This window comes from Cupressus sempervirens, chromosome 7, assembly GCF_028749045.1.
Source record: "Cupressus sempervirens isolate cs-2001-9-10 chromosome 7, ASM2874904v1, whole genome shotgun sequence".
Lineage (NCBI taxonomy): Eukaryota > Viridiplantae > Streptophyta > Pinopsida > Cupressales > Cupressaceae > Cupressus > Cupressus sempervirens.
Genome location: NC_143124.1, coordinates 533,313,285 through 533,333,957, shown reverse-complemented (window position 1 = coordinate 533,333,957; position 20,673 = coordinate 533,313,285). Strand labels below are relative to the sequence as shown.

The 20,673-nt window shown below is 36.3% G+C and overlaps 1 protein-coding gene across 5 annotated transcripts in view; it reads left to right on the top strand.

The window, feature by feature from the left end:
* The window catches only part of MEE44 (Nucleotidyltransferase family protein), a 195,650-nt gene that overhangs the window by 58,590 nt on the left and 116,387 nt on the right, over positions 1-20,673 (top strand). For all 5 annotated transcript variants that reach the window (XM_089791915.1, XM_089791913.1, XM_089791914.1 and 2 more), the window contains exons 2-7: positions 2,667-3,245; positions 3,327-3,422; positions 3,528-5,699; positions 5,796-5,912; positions 6,837-7,019; positions 7,156-7,218. In XM_089791915.1, coding sequence (XP_089648041.1) covers positions 2,667-3,245; positions 3,327-3,422; positions 3,528-5,699; positions 5,796-5,912; positions 6,837-7,019; positions 7,156-7,218 — 3,210 coding nt within the window. The remainder of the gene's footprint in view (positions 1-2,666; positions 3,246-3,326; positions 3,423-3,527; positions 5,700-5,795; positions 5,913-6,836; positions 7,020-7,155; positions 7,219-20,673) is intronic.

Sequence of the window (20,673 nt, the reverse complement as noted above, 5' to 3'; positions counted from 1 at the left end):
TTAATTTTCAGTGATGACTATATCATTGATATGTGGCTGTTATGTTTCAATTGTAATAGCATGCGATTATCCATGCAATTGTATTTGTTCACAAAATTACAAGTAATAAATGGTGGTTAATGATAACCCATATCATCGAATTGTTAACCATTAACAATCAGCGGCTAATGATAATGAAGTTTGGCATTTGTTCATGCTGCCTCTTTGGCATGTATATATCATGCAATCAGCTATCCAAAGTATGAACTGAGAATTGCTTTTTATTAATTGAACTTCCTTTGTAGATTTTGTGGAAGTTGATGAAAGATCAACCACACAGCGCCCAAGAATCACTAGCATGAAAACACCTGTCAGAGAAAGAGAGAAGCAAAAGCTATAGAGGCTGAAATTGCCAGATCCATAGATGAGACATTCTAGATGATCAAAAAGATAAATTGCTATAATCAAAAGTGAATGAATAAATTACAAAGAGATCAATCCTTATAAAAGGAGATCAAAACCCTCACAGGTAACTAATGTAGGTTGCATGATAATAATTAATAAAAGAATTAATTATTAAATGCCCAAAGTTTGGCTTAAGTAAACTAGAGATAATAAGTTAATTAATAATTAAATCAATATGATTTAATTAATAAGAAAATAATAAGCTCACTTGAGTAGAACATAGACAGTTGCTAACACAACCTACATCAAAGTGCAAGTATGATAATTGCAGATCAGAGATGACACTAAGCAAAGGGTACATAACATATTTGATATATCAGAGACAGCTCTATTACAGAATACTGCATAATCCATAATAGAATATCAGAGAAGCTGCCAAGTAATCATCCTGTAACTAGCAGCACGCATCAGATTGCATAGCAGAGACGGGTCACCGGGTAATGTGTATATTTTATATTGCCAAATCAGAGACAGCCAGTTTGTCGATATATTGTATTATATATTGTCCAAACTTCGCAGTACATATAGCAGTTGTAATTGTGATAGAATTAATCTATCCATTGTATTCCATTGTGGCATTTGGAATTACCAGACATCTACATGTTTCATTGATTTGTGTCAATAATTCATTATCATAAGTCATGTAACTGCTCTTTTACTCATTAACTCACATAGTGTGTACATAATTAAAAAGGGGACATCACAAATTGATACCCCCTGTTTCAGTCCAAGAATACCATTTCTTGAATTGTACACTACTTTAAAATAAAAGAAAGGCTCAGTACGCAGCCTTCTATTTTAGATCAAAGAATGGTGAGGAAAGAAGACAAACTACACACATCACATGTTGCATTTGTGGACAAAACATGCTAATATACTAGCTTTTGCATTGTAAGACCAGAATGAAAAATAAGAATAGCCAAGCACAAGACTATATGGCATAATTACTAATTATATATATTATGAGCTGAAAGTATCTATCACAGGAAATACTAAGTTGATATTTTGAAAACGTCGCAGACTTTTATTCAATGATGGTTGCCAGGTACAGTCCAAATTCCACTGTGTTAATTTTGTAGTCTATTTGGATAGGGATTGCAAGATTTTCTAAGCTAATAATTCTTTAAACTACTGCTAAGAAGAGAAAGAATGCAAGGTTTAAGGAATTTGCAGACCTTCTACGTAGTAGTTTAAATAAAAGCATGCTAAGACTTGAAGTTTCTATCTAAAACCCTTATCTAAAGTATGAAATTGATAAAAAATCATCACTGGTTGTCAAGGTTTTCCCTTGTTAGGCACAATAGCACACATGATAGCATCTTTATGCACAGAGAAATCTCTGAGCTGTTGTGCATTTCCAGAAATCTACCATTTGATGCTCCATGACAACCTTAGAAATTGCAAAGTTTCTAGTATTTCATTCCATTGTAATATCCATCGAAAATCTATTTATTATTTAGCAGTTCTCCTACGGTTTTTGTCTCCTGACCTGCACTTTCATCTGTTCTATAAACTGTGTGTGTTCTCTGTTTTTTTGCTGCTGCACTTTTTCTATTTGTTAACTCCACCTCCTCCATTCTCCTTGGAGTCTCCTGTATTTTTTTGTATATTAATGTTTAAGATAGCCCTCACAGCCTTCAAAGCCAATAATTGGATGATCGCAGAAGATAACTCAGTCGGGTTCTCATAGCAAAGATACAGTTTGAAACCATTGTTAATCTTCCTTTCCATTGTGCAGATCAACCCTAAAATTTTGAGTTCTTTTAACATTTTATCTTGATTAATTCTTTTTGTAATTCTTCCATATATACACAGCCACTTGGCAAGGCCATCTTAGCATTTTTTGGGTGCATGTCTGCTGCGACTTTCACTTTCCCTACTTGTTCTACTGCATTAATAATCTCTAAAATTTCTCTCATGTTGTCTTGCATGACAGCCCTGTGAAACTTGAAACCTAATTAAACTCTTTTAAGTTCATTCCATGCATATATGGAGCCATTATGCTAGGCGTGTTTAACAATTTGTTTTTCGACGTAATATTTGGAAAGTATTTAAATAAATATGAAATATTCAATCATACTAATTTATAAGTTATCATTTAGAGGAATAGCACAAGTTGTGAATAATACATCACTAGTAAAAGGTGAAAGAAGTGGCTTTGTATTCTAAGTGAAATCAAAGAGGAGTGCCTTCTTTTTTAATGAGATCTTTTGATTTTTCAGGCAAATCAACTTGTTCAAAATTCAAAGGATCTTCTGCAGACAAAAAGGCAGGGTGACTGTGTTTGCAATAAAGGCATATTTTCTGATGAGCTTAATGATGTGTGTAAAGTAAGCAAGAATCCAAATGTTCCTTCTCTTGAAAGTCACTTTGAGAGTCGCACTTTTTGTAGTAATATATGCAAGAAACATTCTTGCAGCTGCAACTTCTTCGGTGGTTTATATATTCTTCAAGAAGTTTCACCATTAGCAATAACATGTACATCAGCAGTTCCTGAAGATGACAAGCTGTTCTTTACATCATTGAGTTCTGCTCATACAGTGTTAGATAATGTCATGAGGAGAGTTAGACAAGTATTTGCAAAGGTCTCAAAAGATTCCATAGAACTTGATCTACTTGGTGAAGAGAACACAAGGAATCATTTGAATCAACAGAAGACAAATGATGCTCAAGTACAAAAGAGAGAAAAAAGGAGAAAAGGGCGCACTAAGAAGAAAAAGTTCCCCACATCCAAACAAAATTCAAATGATCCTCCAAAGCAGCTTATAGAGGATGCCTCTGTAAAGCAAATGCCATGTGAGGTACTCTTCTTGTCTATTAATTTTACTTAATATTTTGTTTTCAAAACTGTTGGGTAATAAGACAAGTATTCAATCTTTCAGGAACCAGTAAAAATGATGAACACTGAAGAAGTTATCAGAACTGGCAATATCAGTTCAGTGGAAGATCTAGGAGTGGCACAAAACAATCTAAAGAAGGTATACCTATCATTTTCTCCAACCACTGTAATAATTTCTCTTCATTTGTGAACGATTTATTGTTATAACATCTGAGCATGTCTTTTATGTGAGTTTTCTTCTCAGGAAAATCTATATAACTTGACATGTCAAGGAGAGAACAAAATGAGTTCATGTAGGCTGCAAAATAAATCAGAATCAGAATGTTCAGTATCAGGAATGGGTGAGAGTCAAGTAAAAAACACCATACATGGAAGGGGCAGATATAAGGTAAAGAAGAAGGGCACTGCAAACTTGGATACTGCACTTTTACCAGATGACAAAGAGAGAACACTCACAGATTGTTGTGATCAGCCACAACAGCAAACTACCAAGATTCAACAGAGCTCCTCCTTGCAGCATGCTGAATGTGGTGAACTTCTTGATACTTTGGGTGAGGATTTATGTTCCCAAAATATAAATATTGCAAACTCTCTTGTCAGTAGCACAAATTTGTGCTCAGTTGATAATGAGAGGTTTTGTTTGGCTGAACAATCAATCATATGTTGTGATAAGATAAATGCTGATGTAGCTTTATCAAGTGTTGATATCCGAGTTAATTATGATTCAAACTGTGGTTCATCTCACGAAACAGAATGTTTGATATCGGCGTGTAATAGTCATGTATTGTGCAAATCTGATTCATCGAGCGTTGAGGAAGACGTGAAACAAATGGGTTCTTCTCCTAAGTCTATTATTTGTCAGAGGGGCAAGGAGGATGCAATGCTTCTTTTGAGAGACTGTAAAAGCTCAACTGGTTTGGTTGAACCATTGAAAAATAATAGTCATTTTGGAAGAATGCTTACTTCTGCTACTGACCTCAGTTATCATGTGCATTGTGGGAAACAGACAAAAGATTCTATGGACCAGGTTGGTGCTCAGACTCGACCTGGAGAAGAGGCATGGAAGCAACACACGTTAAGAAAGCCAGACTACTCCATCCAAGGGGCAACTAATAATATACCACCTACATCATACGAGTGGCCTGGGTCACTACATATTTGTTATCCCTCTACCACTCGTCATCTCCCAGCTGCTACAGATAGGTTGCACTTGGATGTAGACTGGAACTGGCGACATCATTCACAACCATCGTATGTAACCTTGAGATGGCCAACATTGAGAAACTCACCAGGGCAGGCAGGCTACCCCAAAAGGAACACAAAACCTCAAGCAGCTAGAAAAGGCTTAGATTCATCACCAGTGGTCCAGACTGGCTGTAATTTGACTCCTCCTATAGGTTATTCCCTTGAACCAAGTTTCACTCCATTTTTTCAGTCATCCTTGCAGGCAAGACATTTACCTTCTAATATTGAATTGAAAGGAAGTATGAGAATGAGGGAGGATTCTCGGAATGAAGGGACAGATGACTCCACCTGTGATGATTTAAGATATTTATCTGGAGATACTGATGACTTTGATGGCTATTTCATATCTGAAGATGAAGCTGAAAAACTTCCTCCGGATATTGTGTGCCACAGTTCTGATTACAACCATGTCTTTGGGGGTGGAGTAATGTATTGGAACACTGCTGACTATGCTGGCACTGGTTACTCAAGGCCTCCTTCACTGAGCTCTGAAGATAGTTCCTGGGCCCGACATGAAGATGAATTAAAATTGGTTATAGAGGATCTTACTTCAGTGCCAGGTCCATCTTTTGACTCATTATGTTCTGGGATTGCAACAGTCCCAGCTGCTTCTGCTCCTCCTGTAGGATCCATTGCCACATCAGAAGAACAAGATAATAGGTCAAGAAGTAAGTGTACCATTGGTGTGATGGATGGGATGAAAGGGGAAGTAATTCCCCACCCGATTCTTCGGCCAATAGTTATCCCGGACATGTCTAAAGAAAGAGCAAGGAATGATTTACATGTCCGACAATCCAGAAGTCCATGTGTACCCTGTAACCGGAGGGAACTGCCAAGATTAAAACGTCCTCCATCACCAATGGTGCTTTGTGTTCCCCCAGCTCCACCACCACCTCCACCTTCTCCTGCTGGGGGACTTAGAAAACAGAGGCGCTTCTCAACTGTCAGATCAGGAAGCTCCAGTCCAAGGAATTGGAGTATAAGTGGGTGGCCAAATGAGGCAGAAATTAATCCCGGTGAATTTTGTTTATCTGCGGGCAACCAAGAATTGGCAAGTTTTGCATGGAGAAGGGAATGCATCCCGGCCACACCACCAATGCACTCTCTTTCTGGTGCTTTGCTGCGTGATTGTTTGGTTGCCATTCCTCAATTGGCATTGGAGCAAGAACATGTAATTCTCAATGTTTTAAGTCCCCTAAATATTTAAATAGGTTTCTTTTATCTTGTTTTTTTTTATCATAAAAATATATATTTTTTCTTTCTCCAGCCAGATATTGCACTTCCACTGCAATCAGGATTGATACAGAACAACCCTGCTCTTCAGGCATCGGTTTCTAAGTTGCACAATCTGCTTCATGATGAGATTGAATCTTTCTGCAAGGAGGTAATTTATGTTGTCTTGGATAACTATTATCCATGTTGGAATTATTTCTATTAGAAACCTTCGCTCTGCATATTATAATTACAATGTTCCACTGGGTCAAAGAACAATAGTTTTTGTCTTGTATGGAATAGATTCTACTGCCTACAGTTGGGATGAAACTTGGTCACAAATTGCCAACAAAAAATAGTATAAGATAAACAATCGATGATAGGTTTTATTGGCTGCAATATTCTCTGTTTTCACAAGATAGGAATCATGCATATTAAGGACATCCTAAACTTGTCAGTAATTTGAGTAGATGTCCATCTACAATAGCATCTAACATTGATTGGTCATCAAATGCCTGGAGTTTTCCTATGTTTGGCCTCACAAAATATCTGGAGTATTGATGTGACAACGAGAGCTTGATCAAGATTTGATAGGTCATTGGGCATGCACTGCAACTGCAAATTAATAGAACAAAGTCTAACAGATATATAAAATATACAATTAACAGACGAAAAAATTATGCTGATTAAAAAGCAAATTTTATATTGTCTTCTATTGCTGCCAATTCCTATCTGTATTGAAATCTGATATTGCTTGTTTTTTAAATGTCTAATTGCTGCCCATGGCTCTCTTTATTGAAATCCAATATTGTTTGGTTATCCAATGCCTCAACTCTGGCAATGGCTTGCCTTGAAAGACATCTGGACTGTTGATGTGACAACAAGAATAGTCTGGTTAACAGGATTTTATAGGCGATTAGGTATGGATTGTGATTGCAAATTATTGGAACATGGTCCAACAGGTTCTGCAATCATTTAATATGATTGGATAGTGTATTAAAAACTTATAAAAAATGAATAAAACTTGAAGTTGATTGGTTTAAACTCTGTACACCCAGTATTGCAAAATTTAGTGATCTCTATATTCATTTTTCAGGTTGCTTATGAAAATTCTCTGAGAAAACCATTCATTAATGCTGCTTTAGAGAAGGTTTCTCGAGCACTTCAGGTCCTTTGGCCAAGATCTAGGACAAAGATTTTTGGTTCCATTGCAACTGGATTGGCCCTTCCTACAAGTGATGTTGATCTTGTTGTTTGTCTTCCACCTGTTCGGAATTTGGTATGTTGAATATACTTGAGAATCATTTTTTTGTTTAGATTACAAAATCAGTGGTATGCATGTGTGTGTGCGTGTATTGTGTCCAAGCATGGAACAAAACCTCTAATAAATTCAAACACTTATTTAATTTTTTCAGGAGCCTATCAAAGAAGCAGGCATTTTAGAGGGTCGTAATGGCATTAAAGAAACATGTCTGCAGGTAATGTGATTGATTACACCTTTCATGACTGCAGATTTTATTTTTGTTATGCGATCTTGTGTTTTTTTGGGCAGAGAGGATTGTTTTTGATAATTGATAGAAAACATCAAATAAATATTGCTATCAAATCAGCTACTTTAGAAATCTGTTTTTTGTTTGAATAACAAATATGCATTTTTTCAGTTAGCCATTATCTAATGCTTTAATTGATTAAATCTGTTGTTGAATTAAGTTATTGACTTTGTTTAAGTCAGTAAAATATTTGTTTTTTATTGTTGCAAGGATTATGAGTGGTAGAAATGCCATTTTTCTCTCAGAAATGTGATGTAGAAATAAGAGGGAGTATAAAATATTAGAATAATTTCTCAATGATATCTTTATCATTACTTTTTTAATGGTCAATATTTTGAGTTATGTAAATATTAGGTACTTTATACTTTAGGATTGTTTCTTTGTAGAAAATACACACACACACACACACACACAAGAAGGCAATTGACTATGAGGAGACGATTTCTCCTACAGCCAAAAGAGTGCCATAAGACTCGTCCTTGCCTTAGCACCTCAGTTTGGTTGGAAAGTCCATCAGATGAATGTTAAGATTGCCTTCCTCAACGGTGAGTTGCTGGAAGTAGTCCACATGACAACTTCTTGGTTTCAAGGTTGCTGGAAAAAACACTGCTTTCACTTTTCAAAAACACTGGCGATGATATTCTTCTCTTTGTTGTCTATGTTGATGACTTGAATATCACTAGCAGTTTGACAGTTTTGATCTATCAAATCAAATAGAGTTTGTGTCAATCTTTTGACACAATAATTTCTGGGACTTCTGCACTATTGTTTAAGCATTGATTTTTGGGAAACTGAAGGTACTATCTTCTTATCTCAGTCTAAATATGCCAGTAGTCTGCTAGACAAATTTCAGATGCAAGATTACAAACCTGCATCCACTCTTATGGAGAAAGGGGTGAAGCTGATAACTAAATCAGGTTCACCTGTGATGAAGGAATCAAGATTCGGGCAATTGGGGGTCAGTTTCATCTACCTTACTTCTATTAGGCTTAGTCTCAGTTTTGCAGTGAGCCACATTTCATGCTTCATGACAGCCCCCAAGGTTGATCATGAGCAACAAAGTGTGTGTTGCGCTATGTGAAGGACACTTTTAATTTTGGTCTTTTGTATGACAAAATTCACTCCTTGACTTATACTTTGATAGGGGATGTTCCATTGATTATAGAAAATCAACATTTAGGTATGTTTTCCATTTGAGTTTCAGTGTAGTCACATGGACTGCCAAGAAGAATAGGCAATGGCTCTTTCCTCTATAGAAGCTGAGCATCTAGGAACAACTAAGGTAGCTTGTGAGGCAATTTGGCTTTGAAGAATGCTTTCAGACATGCAGATATCTCAAGTGGGACCTACTCTCTTTTATTGTGACAATCAAGGGGTGCTCAAACTGGCCTAGAATCCGGTCTTCCATGAGAAAACCAAGCTTGCTGATGTTCATTGTCATTTCATTCAGCAGCTGGTTGCAGACGAATCAGTTCAATTGTTGTCTGTTCCAACTGTGGATAAGACATCAGATATTCTCACCAAGTCTTTGAGTCTGGACAAGTTTGTAAAATTTGGGGGGCAACTTGGTGTAGTTGATAGATTGACCATTAAGGGAGGGTATTAGAATGTTGTCTTCATATTATGTTTATTATTTCGTATTTAATGGACATTGTCTTTTCCATCTCTATAGATGATCATTTGATCATTCATTTATAGTTAGGATATTTGTAGAAAATAGGGAGATATTTTTAGTTGAAATAGTGCATGTGGAATGGGTACAAAAAGCATGATAGGTAGAGTTAGAATTGAAAACAGGTTATTATTTAGTACCCAATGAATGAATGTGCTGTCATTGATTTGCTAAGTGAATCATTTGGTGGAAAGCCAATATTTGCTCTTAATTTTGACATGTCACAATTATTGCTGCCAATGGTGACGTCTAGTAATCTACTAAGGGAACTCTTTTGGATGCATGCATATATATTTCAAGAAGCTATCATAAACATATGTACTTGATGCTGATTGCTGTATGGGATTATGAGGGAGAGAATTGTATCATTATATTTCCTCTTCCATTTTTGCTACCTTGAAACTCTAGACAATCTTAAGCTAAGTTTTAATGACTAGTAGAAATGAATGGTAGATTAGGTTTTAGCTTTTGGTTTTATTATTCTCCAGCTTTTTCTTTTTGTCTGTGTGTTGAATACAGCCTCGGTGCAATGGGTATTGGTTTGATACAAGCAAGATTCATCATGACCCACACGCAAACAACACCCTTAGGGAAATATGAAAATTTGGTGCACTTAGATGTGAAAAATTAGTTGTGCATTTTATTGAATGAATTACAAGTCTTTATAAAGGCAATTACAAGAGCTTCAAACTAAAGCAAAAATAGAATTACATCTTCTAAAAATAGAAGCCTAATAAATTAAAGCCCTGAAAAACCCATTAATATAAGAACTAAAAATAATGAATATTCTAATAAGATGCCCACCTTAATAAGTTTGAAAGTCAATATGGAGTTGGTATGAGTAAACCCATGCGAATGATTGAACCTTGTATTAAAGGTTTTAACCTTTCTTTCGCAAACTAAAAAAATGAAATCCTGCCTCAAGCTTGGATGTCTCAATGTAGCTTGAAATCAATAAAGAATGGGGATATTATTATGTGTACAGAGGCTAGTTTCACTTTTTATGAGCATATAAGTTTCACTTTGAGCATAAAGGAATCAATGTCCTTACTCCTTGTCACATTTTTTATTTTCCACTCATTTACCTCTGCACTTTAATAAGGAAAATCTGAAAATTGGAAAACTGAGAAAACTGGATCAAAACTGAAAATACTGGGGCAAATCTGAAATAAATTGGTATTGATACTGTAAGCTAAACACTAGGGGGCCCATTCTGGAGGATTCAGATAGAAACCTAAGTTACCAGATTCTCTCCAGCAATCCTCAAAGTCTGGTCCTTGTTAAATTCTCCCCAAATTCGTCTACAGAGCCACAGATTCACTGCAAATTCTGTCAGAGGAACCGGGGCAGAATTTGGAGTGAAGTTTGAAGAACTTGATTCCAAGCGGCTGAACCCAGGCTGAATTTGGTCTCAAAAGATTTTTTAAAAACTTTTTAAAAGTGTTTATTTTGGCCTAATTTGGTCTAGTCAATCCTCCCAACCCTAAAATTGACCACTAAAAAGGCCAAAAATGATGGCTTATATGTCATTTATGCATTTGTGAATGAAAATGAAAACTTACTTATAGTGGAAATCCAAATTGATAGTAGTTGAAATCCAAATTGATGATTATATTCTTTAAAAAAGCAATGATATCTTTGAATTCAATGCTTAAAATTTAAATCTCAACTTTTATTCTATCCTGGTTAGAAATCCAAGATTTTTTAAAAACTTTTTTAGAATGTTTATTTTGGCCTAATTTGGTCTAGTCGATCCTCCCAACCCTAAAAGTGACCACTGAAAAGGCCAAAAATGATGGTTTATATGTCATTTATGCATTTGTGAAGGAAAATGAAAACTTGCTTATAGTGGAAATCCAAATTGATAGTAGTTGAAATCCAAATTGATGATTATATTCTTTAAAAAAACAATGATATTGTTGAATCCAATGCTTAAAATTTAAATCTCAACTTCTGTTCTATCCTGGTTAGAAATCCCCTTACCATTACAAAATAAAAATTAAGATAACTGCACTTATCTTTTGACAATTCCTTTCATTCTCAAATTGTCACCTTGATATGGAAATATGTCCCATGTGTGTGACCAAGCAAGTGTATCATCCTGTATGTATGGCTAAATGATGCAATCAATATCCTATTAAATTGAAACATAGATATGGTGGTGTGGTTTGCTATGTTGCTTTACTATTAGCAGAGTGGTATGTGGACTTATTTTTGTTGCATAATACACACACATATTTTTAAACACATATCTTCAAACTCAGCTGATAAGCCCAATGGTAAACCTTCTGTATCAAGATGGTTGGAACCTGTCTGCAAGTGGGTCTTGAACACCTCAATATTTGACAAGATTAGAATGTCTAGCAGAACGGATTTTCTCAAATAGGCATGTAACATAGGTGAAAAATTGATATTAGTTAATGCAAAACAATACAAATATATTCTAAGGTAGATAAAACTGAAAGTGTAGGCAAACTCATAAAAAACGTTTTGCAATGATTTTGCCAAGACGAATGAAATATCTGACAATATCTACCAATCAAATGTTAGGAAAACAACACAGAAAGAGAGCGAAAACGAAGAGCTACAAGAGCAAGTGGAAATCAACAAGAACCCCAAGTCAAATCTAAATCAAGCTGAAATAGGTATAGTGAACAAAGGTGATAATGGTGAAGATAAACTAGACAGTAAAAAAGAATTGGGAAGAGGAGAACAAAGTGTATGGAGTCATAGGGTACACAAGCAAAAATAGAAAGAGAAAAACACAAATCTTAAAGAGAAAATCTAGAACATGCAGATCAAAACGGTTACAGAACAACAAGAACTTGAGGTCATGAAATAGGAACATGAATGATTGAGATTAACGGGGAGTAAAGGAAAAGATGTTGTGAAAGAAGCAGACACCAGACAATTGAGGGAAATTCTATCAGCCTTAGTGGACATAGAATCTAAACAGTCTCAATTAAAGGAAAGGATAGAAGAGGCCGAATCTTGGTCACAAGTGTAATAGCCTAAAAGTTTAAAACAAAAGTTTACAATCTGAGTTGCACCTGATAAGACTAGTTGTAAGAAAGGATATTTAAAAAAACAAAATAAAGACCATGAAATAAGCGTAAAATGCATAGAACTGTAACTCTTAGTGTTACCTAACAAGAATAAGTACTGAATGTAATCAACAGGTATCAGTTTACTGCTTAATAGAAATATTTACTTTTGGCCAAATCTTGGTCACAAGTGTAATAGGCTAAAAGTTTAAAACAAAAGTTTACAATCTAAGATGCACTTGATAAGACTAGTTGTAAGCAAGGATATTAAAAAAAATTAAAATAAAGAACATGAAATAAGTGTAAAATGCATAGAACTGTAACTCTTAGTAGTACTGAATGTAAGCAACAGTTTATCAGTTTTCTGCGTAATAGAAAGATTTACTTTTACTAACTAGTAAGACATGAAATATAATCTGACAGCTGTTAATCTTACCTTGGCCAAGGATTTTCAGTATCAGGAGTCAACTCCTCACCTTCCTGTTAAATGCCAGGTTTGGTATAGTTTACTCTTCTTTTTGCTATTGTTGGAGCTAATGAGATATTTGTTTTCCTTTGTCTATTAGAGTTATGTTCTCATCTCAAATCAGCTAGTCTGCTGTATGAAGAGGTGTGGGACTGTGGTCGTATAAAGTGACTAATATCCTTTTCTTCCAATTTCTACCGAGTCTGGCTGGAAACGAGAATAGTTCAGCCTTTCTACTATCCCAACTAATGCAGTATAATCTTCATATTTTCTGTGTGGTGATTGTTTCTTTGAGGAAGTCTTCTGTCGAAAAGACCAATACTTTATTTCAGATTTATCCCTTGACTAAGGGTCAGCTTTTATTATTAACCAGGTCTTCTAAAGATGTGGCTATGTAGGGCTCTTTATAAAAAAGGTTACAATTCTCAAGGTGACCATGATTTGGGGTGGCTGGAACAATGATTACTGCTGCTAGGTGCTTAAGTCAAATCCTCTGACTCACAAGACCGCAGACCTTAGCTTGGAATGGCTTGCTTGTTCTTCTATTCATTTTGGCTCTTCTTGGATTGCCATTCTTGTGTGGTCTTAATGAAACTTCAGAGTCTTTATCTTTTGATTGAGATGATTGCAAGGAGTTTCTTGGCATATTCCAGTATACGTAATGGTCAACATTTGGAAACATTCTAGAGAATGGTTGTCACTGTTTGCCTATGACTCAAGGTTACAGCCATAGATAATAGGTACAAGAAACTTCGAGCTTTTTAAAGATTAGCAAGAATCAAGAAAATTCATACTAGTTGAAATTGTCCAAATGCAAGCTTCCTATCTGCCATTAACAGCAAGATCTCTAAATCTTTTACTAAGTAAAATGTACAGATTTATTCAATAATGAATGCAAGCTTTGAATGATTTCATTATGCTGAACCAATACTGATAGCAGGAAGTAAAGTATTCAGAACGAGTATTCGTCTTGGTGCTCCTGATTTGATCATTAGTTGCCTGGACTAGTACGCAGTTCCTTGGGTAAAAGAGAAAATTGCAGCTATGCCCCTGGTTCTTACAAGCCAACTATACAGGGATCTTCCTACCAAGACCTGACTTTTATCAAGTCCAATGTTCTTTGAAGAATCGTGTAACTGCTTCCAACTTTTAACATGAGGTGATGGATATGAATGGCCTTTTTTCTTATATCAAGGTTTTTCCTTCTTTTGGTCTGTACGAACATCATGGAATCCCTAACATCTTAGCCATCTGATGGGATTACGTGGCTCACCTCTCTGCTGTTTCCTATTGTGCAAGTGTTTAACTGATTTCGGGTCCTTCCTTCCCAATTCTAGAGTTGGTGATGTTAAATATATTTCCCATCTCTTAAATTAAAAACGTATTCCATGATCGGTGAGATAAGTAGGAGGATGGAATAGCTATCGGGAGAATTAAGTCCATCATCAGAGTTAGAATTGTGTTATGTAATTTATTATGTGATCAAAGTAAGGGAAAATGTATCCAAAGTGGGATAAATCATAGGGTGACGACGTGACAATGGATGGGTCCCAATCCAATTGGAAGTGGTTTATATATATATATATTTAAAATATTATCATTTTTAATTAACACTAAGGCTCCTACTCCAATTCAAGTTAATGTGTGAGGGTGAAAATGGTTTCAAATTGAAATTAATAAGTCATTTGTTGATTAGGAAGTGTAGAGGACCCTTGAGTTTAATCATCTTGGCCACTCGGTTCAACCTGTCAGGTCTTACCATTTCCCAGGTTGTTTGAAACTTGATCATTCAACATCCCTTTCCGATGATACCTTTTCCCCCTACTGGTTGTTTCACGTTCTTCCTGGATCTAATATGAATACGTGGTTAAATCTTGATTTTAAATTTAAGTAGCAAGATCTTCATTAATGGTTATATTACCATGTCAATAAACATCTTATTAAGTTAAATCCATGTACTAAGCAGTAGCTTTAACCATGATTTAGGTATAATTGAACAAATCAAAATTTAAGAGTCTTAAACCAGAATTACCGTAAATTCCAAAATCGGAATCTACCTAGGGCAAAGTCTGCAAAACCGTTGTTAGTCTACAAATATCGCTTAGGGCACAAACGTTATCAACTTATACCACTGTATAATACTATTCAAAAACCATTTAGGGCAACAAAACCACTGTTCCGGTTAGATCTTTCCCACTTAGAGCACAAGTACGAAACTATTAGAGAAAAAGCAGTCTCACCTAGGGCATCAATTTAATAAAGACATGAGTATTAGATATCAATTAAAAGGGGTGTGATAACAAGTGGTAAACGGTTCAGCAAACAAACAAAAGAGATTCATCAATCAACAGATTAAAATTCAAATATGGGATAGATACATAAGAGTTATCTTGAGAGACCCACAGGATAAGATTATTATCCTTAGGAATATAGGGTTACTTAGAGGAACACAATTCTATCTAGTTTATGATCTAACTTTTTCTTAACAAGAGGAACAAAGGAAGGAATGAGAAAAAGTAAAGACAACAAGAAGCTAGGGAAAGTGGCCATGTTTGAAAAGTGAGAAAACTCAGTTCGTTGAGCATTTCTCGAATAAAAAATAGGAAATAGAGGCCCCATAGGATCAACTATGTGTAGTAATTAGGAAATGCAAAGGTTATACATTGAGAGAAGGTATTGGGTTGAGGTTCATAGTGGAGGGGAAGGATATTATTAATCTTGTTGAAACATATGAGCATGACAGATACATGGTCTCGGATTTTAAAGGTTATGAAATAGGAACAGGATATGGTGGATTCACAGTGTTCATAAAGAAGAAGTATGGATTTGTAAAATTTGGAGAAAAAGATCCAAGTAAACCTAAGTTGCCGGTTTGGGTTCGGTTTCAAGTTTGAAGTTTGAGAATCAGTTTGTAAGTTCGACAAAATTTTGGAAAGAGGTTTGGGTTCTTTAGTACAAAAACATATATATATATATATATATATGTACATTTTTATGAAGCATGAGTTAAAATTAGATTGTAGCATAGTAGCATAAACACATTTAAACAACCAAAACTTTAAAACACCATAAATAGTTAAACAGTTCAACTTGTAATCATAGTGATAATACCATCATATAGTAACATAGTTCAATCAACTTCAACATCAAAGATTCAAAACATTTAAAATATCAAGTTCAAGTATCATTTTATTTGTTTCACGATCATTGTTTAACTCATGGAATGAAAATTTATTAATATTCTAAGTTCTTAGTTCTAAGTTCTTCAATCTTCATCTTCTTCTTCATATTCATCTTCTTCTTCTTCATCTTCTTCTTCTTTGGTATTACTTGCGCTAAGGCCAATGGGATCAGCAACAAAATCAACAATGGTATTGACATCAAAGTCATCAAAATCATCAACTGTAAGCCAAGCAGTGGAAGCATCCAAGTCCGCAATCTCTGCACCTACATCCCACTTCTTTGTCTCCCCTTCTTTGTATTCTTGACTCTTGTGCGAAAGAAGGTGCAACTTGTTATGCAGAAATACCAAGTTCTTTGCTTTTTTTGATTGCAACCTATTGCGCTTCACCGAGTGGATGAAAGAATAGGTGCTCCAATTTCTTTTTGATGTAGAAGAACTAGCAACCTATAAAGACAACATAGGGTAAGCAATTAAAAAATAATTAATTCAATCTTAAAAAAATTTAAAATCACTTTCTAGTCATGATTCATTTGAAGATAAAGTGAGCTATTTAAAAAAAAAAAAACTTACTTGTGATATAACTTTGATTGCAAGGGCTGCAATGTTTGGAATTTTTGGCAATGGAGGTGCGACCAACCATGAGCATCCTTCTTGAACCGATGACGAAGAGCATCATTACTTAGACCTCTAGCATTGACAAACTCTATGAACTCATCCATGATTACATCTCTCATATCATCATCAGGAAATATTCTTCTAAATGTTTGGAACTTTGATTCCATGGTGGCAACCTTCTTGGTAGATCACAATATTGTGAGCTATAGCATTTGGGGGTCAAGGCATAGGCAAGCAAATGTAATGGAGTGGTCATTTTGTTCCATCCTTCATTAATAATTTTTTGCACTTGTTTGGAAAAGGTCTCTTACGGATCTTGCTCCTTCTCATTTATAACTTGCTTGATCTTCTCAATCATTGAGTCTATGCCATCATAGATCTCTCCAATGCAAAGCCTATCCATGTTAGTGTACCAAAACATGCTCAAAATGGGCTCAGTGATCTTAAGGAGATATTCCACACATTCCCACCATGACTCAACCAATAGCCTATCCTTTATTTTGTTTACCCTTTCAGTGTTCTTTTGCTTCCATGCACCCCAATTGTGGCTGATTACTATACCTTGAAGTGCATCTTTCACTTGCACAAGTCGTCTTAAGACGATTATATGTGATGCAAAATGGGTCTCAGCAACCTGTGACATAAATTAGAGCAAAACAAGAACTATTAGATACATATTTTAGAGAAAAGTATACACATTGGACAAGTAAAATATGAAAAATCAAAAATTGTCAAATATTTAAAATTAAATTACTAACTTGAGTTCAAGTTCATTTACCTTCAATAGCTCCAATTTTGAGTAGTTCCTTAAAAGAGATTGAGTCATGTGGTGGTTTGTGACAAACATTTTTATGTCCTCAGCCTCTTCATACATTGTTTTGATTCACTCAATTTGGTTCCCAATCTTTTGTAGCATAAGATTGAGTGAATGGATTGCACAAGGTGTCCAAAAGATATGTTGATATCATGATTCAACCAACAAACTTGCTGCTCTACGATTCTTTGCATTGTCCATTATGACTTGGACAACGTTTTTTGCACCCACTTGTTCAATGACTCCAATAAGGATATCAGCAATAAATGGCCCATCTTTTACTTTGCCCTCACAATCCATCGCTTTCAGAAACATTGCCCCTTTAGGGGACATTGCAAGGACATTGATCAAGGGACGGTTCCTAGAATCCTTCAAGCCATCTGAAACAATTGTCACCTCTGTCTCAACCCATGAGTCCCTTATGGGCTTCAATTAATTTTCAATCTGTTGGATCTCGTTATCCAACAAGGTTATGCGCACTTTCTCATACCCAGGGCCACAATACCCTTTTGGAGCTTCATTGGCACCCCTCAACATGTCCTTCCAAAATGGAGAGCGGACAACATTAAAGGACAACCCATTTGCATATAGGCACCTTCCCACCTTAATGTCAACAATTTCCCGGGCCTTTTTGAAAAACAGTTTCTAGTGGCCCCTTTCTTTTCTGTACAACGGGGACAGATTCAGTGTCAGTGTCTGCTGCGGTACTAAAGAAGGGGTGGTCTTGTACTATAACATCTGGCGGGGGGGCTAGATTCCCTTTGCTCTTTTACTTTTATTGGCATTGCTACTGTGTTCTGCTGCCTTGCGTCCTTCCCTCTCTTTTGCTGCCTCATGCTGTTCAATATATTTTGACACAGTTTGATTTGGTATGGGGGCACCTTTTTTGCTAGGGCATTTCTTGACTCCTCTTCTCGTTTAACCACATAAATGACCTACCACACGATAATAAGAACTGTTTCTTTCTACACCACATCCTCGACATCTCCAATGGAATGCACCACCTCTTGGAAGGGGTTTTAAAATGTCTACATACTTCCATAGAGGAGAATCAAGGTTGGGTTCCATTCTTTGTTCGGTGTGCCTATTGATGAAGAGGTAGATGACATTCCTGTTAGAGTAATTATTTGTTCTAACTTATTAATTAAATCACTTTGATTTAATTAATTAAGTTGCCTATTACTCTAGTTTTCTTAAGCTATCTTGTAGGTGCATATAATTAATATTTTATTAATTATATTGTGCAACCCTAGCTTTTTTAGGCTTTAGTTTCCCTTTTCGGGTTTCGTGATTCCTTTATAAGGATTCACCTCTTTGTATTTTAAACATTCACTTATTGGATTATATGTGAGATTGCTCTTTGCATGTCCATAAGATGGATCTGGCTTTTTGGCCTCCTTGATTTTTCTTTGCCTCTGTTCTTTGCTTCATCCATGTGACAGGTTTATGCATGCAGGTGTTCTTGGGAGATTAGTTTTTGCACCTAATTCTAACATGGTATCAGAGCTAGCTTGCTGCTCGTTGTTCGTGGTTTGTTGAAGAATTTCAGAAGTTGCTTTTTTTTGGAGCAGTGGGAGGCTGTACGGACAACTTTTTTGAAATTTTTTTTGGAGCACTTTGGGCTCAAACGGACGCTTCCATTGGATTCGGAAGGCCGTTTGCAGTTAAAATCCATATAAAATTTGTCCATTTTGGACACCGTTGGTCTGAGAGGCAAATTTTTTTGTCCGACACGGTCGTACGGCCTCCTGCACGTAATACGAGGCGTCAAAAATAAAAAAATTGCAAAAAAAAAATCTTATTTCGGCTGTTTAAGCCGCCGGCGGTTAATTAACCGCAGCGGAGCCGCTAGCGGTCACCGCTGACGGCCACTGCTAGCGGCCTGCAGCGGCTTCGCCGGCGGACACCGCCGCAGCTCCGCCCCGCGGCGGCTCTCCTCCCTCCTGCCGCCCGGCCGCCGCTCCGCCGGCGGTGGAGAATTTTTTTGGAGTTATTTGTTTTTTTATTTTTTTTTTATTAAAAAAAAATAATTTTTTGCATTTTCAAAGGCCCTGGAGGTTTTTTCTCCGTAACTTGAGCATACGGACGTATTTTTTCAATCCGAAAAATGCGTTGAAAAGCTGGTTCCGAGACAGAGATGCTGGTATAGGTTTTTTTGGATTTTGATGCAGTTTGGTTGCCTGTTTTGGTAGTCAAAGCCAGATGTTTTGTTTTGCACTCTGGGAGGCGTATCTTGAGCTTCCGATCTCCGTTTTTGGACTTCTTTATATCGTTGGAAAGCTCTTTCTGTGCTCTTTCCAGTGATGCTGGTTTTTGTTCCAGATTCTGTTCCAGGCACATCCTATTCAGTCTTTTGCATTTTAGCATTCTGGTGGATATCCTGATTATTTCAGGTCCGGAGATCGATTTTGTTGCTTCAGTTGCTTCGTTTTGGGCTCTACCTTCTGTTGTTTCAGCCTTATGTCTTTTTTGATCATTGTTGATATTCATTGTAAGCATTTTTATGCAACGCACTAAGATAAAGTGCCACTCTTGCGTTTCAGGATCTTTTTCATCATTGTGATTCGTTGTACTCGCACTATTTTATAAAGTGCCATGGGGGGGATAGTTGTTTGCCGCTTATAGGCCCTCTTTCTCTAATTCCTCATGCAGTGTCGATGACACGTGCCTTTATTGGTGTTTTGTACCTCACTCTCGATGTGTTTGGCTCCTGTGTTGTAGGAGATTCTTGGCCCATCTTTTCAGCTGCCTGTCACCTCACCTACCTTAAGGGGAGGTTATATTGTTGTTCTATGCTTCTTTGGTTGATGGTTCGTGCCTTCTATTTCCATGGAGGTTCCTTTGGTTGATGGTTCATGCCTTCTATTTCCATGGAGGTTCTACAGATCAGCATTTTGACAGAGTTTTGCGGTTCTTCATGCTTCAATGATTCTCTTCTGATCTCTTTGTTCCTTCTTCTGGAACATTCTTTTCTATCTCTTTTTGGAGTAGGGTTTTTCCCATGTGGTTTTCTCTATTTCTCCTCTTTATAGAGATTTTGTTGTGATTGGGTACCTGATCTGGCCTTGTTGCCGGGACCCAATTCTCTTTCATAGCTGTGCTAGGTTAGCTTCCTCCCAAGCTTCGCTTAAGGGGGGTGTTAGAGTAATTATTTGTTCTAACTTATTAATTAAATCACTTTGATTTAATTAATTAAGTTGCCTATTACTCTAGTTTTCTTAAGCTATCTTGTAGGTGCATATAATTAATATTTTATTAATTATATTGTGCAACCCTAGCTTTTTTAGGCTTTAGTTTCCCTTTTCGAGTTTCGTGATTCCTTTATAAGGATTCACCTCTTTGTATTTTAAACATTGACTTATTGGATTATATGTGAGATTGCTCTTTGCATGTCCATAAGATGGATCTGGCTTTTTGGCCTCCTTGATTTTTCCTTGCCTCTGTTCTTTGCGTCATCCATGTGACAGGTTTATGCATGCAGGTGTTCTTGGGAGATTAGTTTTTCACCTAATTCTAACAATTCCTTTCCCTATGGCAAGGCATTAAATACATGTTCATAATTTATATGCAAGAAATGACAAATTTTGG